Raw genomic sequence first — 5,445 nt, forward strand, 5'->3', positions numbered from 1 at the left:
CCACTTTGCTGGAAATGGCTGCATATTTTGTTAACCCCTGCCATACATCTGTTTATTTAATATTTAGTTTACAGACTTCAGTAGAAACACTTTAGAATCTTTGCATGTTTATGTCAGTTTCCATTTAAATGGGTAATCCTATGGAAGCAAAGAATGTCCTTTAATGAAATCTTTGCATATCTATGTCACTTTGCATTTCAGTAGGTATCCCTTGAAAGCAAAGAATGTCCTTTAATGAAATCCCTGAAGACAAATGGATGCCAACCATGATGCGACTTGAATCTCAAATGAGCTTTCTACTCCTGCAATTTGCCTTGTAGCAATTAAATCACGGCAGTTGCTCTCTCCTTTAGTAGATTAACCATTTGGATTAGAACTCTCTTCATGTAGGGTAAGGGGGTTGTTTTTGTGATAGCTACCGACCTCTCTTTGCCTTGATCATTAAAGGCAGAATTGATGAATTTATTTTGACATGGTGTTTCATGAATGTGAAGCGAGGCTGGGAAAAAATTCTTGGAGCGTGAACATTGAGAGATTGAAGCACTTGAAGTGAGCGCTGTCGGAGAAAAAGTGACCAGAGAATTGAAACAGGTTGGGGCCAAATTTAAGAACATGATGTGGAACCAAGAGATACTTTCCTGCTTTTCTTTCAGCCATCAGGGATATTGAGATTATCATTATTCTAGGTAGTGCATGTTATAATGGGTGCCATTAAGTCAGGGACCACCATTTAATTTGCTCCCCTTACCCTAGCTATGGTATGAGTAATGATGGGGGAATTGGCCCTCACTGAGTTCATGGATCTGTGGTGGAATTTGACATTGACGCATTGACACATATTGAGGTGCTGAATTTGAGATGTCCGCGATGTCTAATGTGCTCCTTGGAGCAAACTATACCAAGGCAAAGAGCCCTTTTAGTGGCATTCTATTGCGTATCCTTATTGCATTGGGTATTCCCCAAGGAATGATAAGCTTGGTGCTATGTGGTAATTGCCATACACCAATGCTAGTGGTCCCCTTAGGAATGGTCACCCTATCCCAAAAAAAGTTTCCTGGAAAACAGCTAATAGCTCAAAAAAACAAAAAAGGGAGAACTAATACATCACTTGGAAGTATACAAATAGATAGTATGATGTGCCACAAAGAGGGATAAATGTATTTCTAAGTGAATTTGTGGGAGTGATTGCTTGCCTCTTAATACCATTAAGAATGAGGTGTATTGCTTTGCCCAACTAGATTTATAGATGATTTACATGGCTGAACTATTACTCGTAGAAAGATGTTTACAAGTTGAACTAGTAAGCTCCAAAGCTTAATTAACTTTGTGTTTGTTTTGGAGGTTAGTTTAGTCTTAGTGACATCATCCCTTGATTGTCTATGTACCATGCACATAACATTATTCATTCACAATGTTTCACATTTCTAATCTCACATATTGACAATAAATAAGTTCTTTTAGATGTTCTTGCATCACCAAATATCTAATTACCCATGCATATAGAATATCACACTCCTAACATCTTGTGAGATGTGATAACTAGTACCAATATAATGAGTGAATGTTTATGCAAATAAACACTTACGAGTAATTTAACACTTCGAGTAATTTAGGGGTAATTGCATCAATGATCCTACTTTAGTGTGAATGTGAATGTTTTTGCTTTTTATCAATTTTTGAAGCGTGAGTATTTGAATTGATTCTCTCTATCATTGCCATCTTGAATAAGCTAAACATAGGTGTGGTGACACCTTGTTCGATCAACTAGGTACGAGGACATATAATTGATAATTTAGATAGACATTCAAATATTTCTGTAGTTAAGGGAGCTTTCACACTTGTGCTCCTCATTCCAAGTAGCCGACCATTTCAGTAGCACATAGTATGTCATTGTTTTTAGTTTTTGCATGGTGCCTTGATAACTAAGAAATGCCAATGAATCCTTCTTAGGAGATCATGAATTGGGCCTTAGCCCATGTATAAAAGAACTCCATGATGACAACCACCAACAACTTGCTACTCAGCATTGTTTGTGATATTGTTTAATGATCCTAATTGTAGTGAAAACACTAAATATTTGGTCACCCAAGTAGGCCGCCTGTTAGCACACTTTGTGATATCTACATGATAAAGCTCCACTTCCACCTAATGGTGCAAAATGCACCAAGCTGTTACAAAACATAGTCACAAGTATACCCTGACCCCATTTCCATGATAGTATGACATCAAGGACCATGCACATTCAATCGCGAGAGCTAGAATCATGCACATAGACCATAGAAGAAAAGAACATGTACTCTGCTGATTCTTTTCATAGCACCTCCATAGTAATCATTATATTATATGACCTCACTTTCTTTTGTTGACGCTTTCCTATTCTAACACACGTAAGAAGATGCATATCCTTTCACGGTGCAAGCAACATATCCTAAAACAAGAAGATATCGTTGATACAAGAAGATATTGGGATTATGTATTTTGGTCTTTAGAGCAAAATGTATATTGTGTGGAACATTGGAGCAACTCTTCACTATGCACAGACTGAGTGTATGTCACTTATGTAGGTTTGCACACTATGCATTTGATAAAATGATAACTTTTTGACTCTTTCCTCCTCTTGATCAAAATCAAGATGCGCATGAAAAAATCACAAATCAAGTGACACACATTCATATATTCACAGCTGCATATGAAATGCACCACATATAATCACATAAATCTTTGCTCATATCGATCATATATTAATCCATTGAAGCAAATTGAGTACTGGTCTTTGTAGACGTTCAAAAAACAAACGAGCTTTGATGGATCAAGTTCATCTGCGATAATCACAAATCAAGTGGCACAAGTCCATGGATTCAGAGCATATGAAATGCATACCATATAATCAGATGAACCTTGGCTTGCTCAAATTTAATATAATTGAAAGGTATGGTATCCAATTAAGCAAATTGAGTAATTCGATAAACACTAGCTTGAAGGGATTGAGATAATCTGCTATAGCGTCAATGGTAGCATGAACTTTTCATAATTTATCACACAAAGCCTTTAATAAAGAATGACAGCCTTAGCTTCTGTCTCTTTCCAAGAACAGATAATGCGAATATGTCATGATGCCATGAACAAAAGAATGGCAGCATTATTAGCTTTTGTTTTTGAAAATAATAAATAATGCGAATGTATTATGTAAAGAGGTATTCACAACACTCGTTTTTAAGGGGGGGGGGGGGGGGGGAACATCAACTATTGTGGGCATGTCTAGGAGAGACGGATTACAAAAAGGGTTTTGAAGTATGGTATCTTATATACGTAAAGTCTATGAATGTAATCGACCCTATGAGATAACTCATATATTATAGCTATAATGGATCTCTAAGTAGACTTATCTGATCCCAGGAAGACGATGGTACTTGGAGGTAACCAATGGCAAATAGGGGACTTGCCAGGCTTAGTATGGAGCACTCTGAAGGACACATGGGAGGGGTTCCAATAGCTTGTGTCAACATGACAAATTACAAGGCCATGTAGGACTTTGCTTGAATTGGGTGTTATTTCCTTGAGGGACACATCAAACAACATGGAATCCTTAGTCTGGTGGCACTTGAAAACCAAGGTTGGGAACTTCATCTCATGACAAGATACCAGTTTCTGCCCCCTACTGTTCAAGAGTTGGGCATCTATGATACGTGCCCTGGCCTTGGGGAGGGCGGGGGGTGTTAGGACGGTGAAGTTTGGCCCCACGGTCTTGTTTACAAACTTGATCATTTGCTCTATAGAGATGGGGCATGCATGCACCTCAAATTTGGATGGCGTGGAGCACTGTGCGATGGTGTGGTTGATGAAATGCTCCAAGTCAGTGCCATTGCTGACACCAAACATGCTTAGGAAGTAAGAGTAGTTGTGGGTTGTCAAAGGCATGATCATGGCACTAGCTACACCATCAGGGAGGAACTTGGCTCCACCCATGTCACTCGTTGTGGTGTTAGGTAACTCCATGGAGTTGCCTTCCTTCATGGAGGATACTGTGAAGAAGGTGGTAGAAAATTTAGCTTGCTGCATCGCTAACGAGCCTTTAGCGCATGTTTCATTCCTATAGTCATAGCCAAATGCGTCTCCAATACATACAGCAGCATCTACTGTCAATTTGCGGCCCGGGTTGGAGAATTGAGAATGGCAATAGATTCTTGTTGCATTGGTGGTACTCTGAGAGCACAAACTCCCTTCCTTGAAGGACTGTGTGAGGAGGGAGCTATCTGCAGATAATGGAGATGCCAACCTCTCCAATTCCTTTGGAATGACTACTTGTGAGTCCACTCCTTGTGCTGACACCTGCATTCATGAGGGCACAAAAACTTATCAACAAAGAACAAAATTATAGGGATCACCACCGTAGATCATGAAGGAGAAGCCAGCATATTATTAAATTGTAAAGTCTATGAAACTGCGATCTTTTCCAATGCAGATCAAGAAAGCGGTGCTCACACTGCTCATCAGTTTACAAATGACTGGCGAGCATAATTAAGATCATAAAGAAGAAACTATGAATGATTTTTTGTGTGTATGCAAGCAGTTAGTAAACTCGTAGCAACAAAATCACAAAGAACAAATTACGAATACTTTAATATGCCATGTGCCTCATCTCATGAAGATGTGCAGGCCTCAAGATTCTCGTAATGAGCTAAGGTGTGCCATGAAAGTAAGACCGAGTCGAGAACTATCGATGAGTACTTCAATGGGCCACATGATGACTCGTAGTTTACTAAAATGTACGAAAACAGTTTCGAATCATGATAACGAGCTACAATATGCAGAGAGAGAGAGAGAGAGAGAGAGAGAGAGAGAGAGATCCTTACAAATAGGAGAAGGGTGCAAGCAATGGCTGTCGCAAGGAAGAAAGGACGTATTGTATGGGCGAGCGCCATGAAGATGCGAGTCAATCTCTCTGCCTGAAGATGCGAGTCAATCTCTCTCCCTCCCTGTGCAATGTAGCGCTCTCTGTGTGTATTGGGTGAGCTCATCTCAACTCTAGTCTTTCATATTTATAATTGGCATTCTTTCCTTTCCCTCTCTTTCCTCTCCATGCAAAATGCTCCCTATCTATTTTAGTGCGAAACAGGAGTAACACTCACCCCTTTTCTTCTTTCCTTTGAAAGCCCCTTTTCTCCTTCATAAATCAGTTCAACTGAGCTTTTTGCGATTGCTCAGCCTCCCCAAATGCGTCCACCCCATCCCAACGGACTGGGTTGGCCCTTGACAGTTCCTATTAGTAATTATAGGTTTTTCCATACATTTTGTAGGTTCTTTCAATCATATTATAACTAAACAACAATCGTGAGTTTTTCCTTGGGTTCTGTATGCTTTCTTTTTTCATCATATTATAACTAGAGTAACCTTACATGTCAACATTAAATAACCTTCCTTCCAAGAATGTCACGTTTTTCTTAA

The 5,445-nt window shown here is 39.3% G+C and overlaps 1 protein-coding gene across 1 annotated transcript; it reads right to left on the bottom strand.

Annotated features, from left to right (window-relative positions):
- Positions 1-3,239: 3,239 nt before the first annotated feature.
- LOC148015492 (BURP domain-containing protein 16-like) lies at positions 3,240-5,033 on the bottom strand. Its single transcript, XM_087665583.1, has 2 exons — positions 4,854-5,033; positions 3,240-4,329 (listed from the first exon to the last, which is right to left on the bottom strand). The coding sequence occupies exons 1-2, from the start codon at positions 5,016-5,018 to the stop codon at positions 3,373-3,375; spliced, it is 1,122 nt and encodes a 373-aa protein (XP_087521709.1). The 5' UTR covers positions 5,019-5,033; the 3' UTR covers positions 3,240-3,372.
- Positions 5,034-5,445: the final 412 nt, after the last annotated feature.

Source organism: Lygodium microphyllum, chromosome 24 (assembly GCF_053477565.2).
Source record: "Lygodium microphyllum isolate KBCC chromosome 24, Lygodium_microphyllum_v1.1.10, whole genome shotgun sequence".
NCBI lineage: Eukaryota > Viridiplantae > Streptophyta > Polypodiopsida > Schizaeales > Lygodiaceae > Lygodium > Lygodium microphyllum.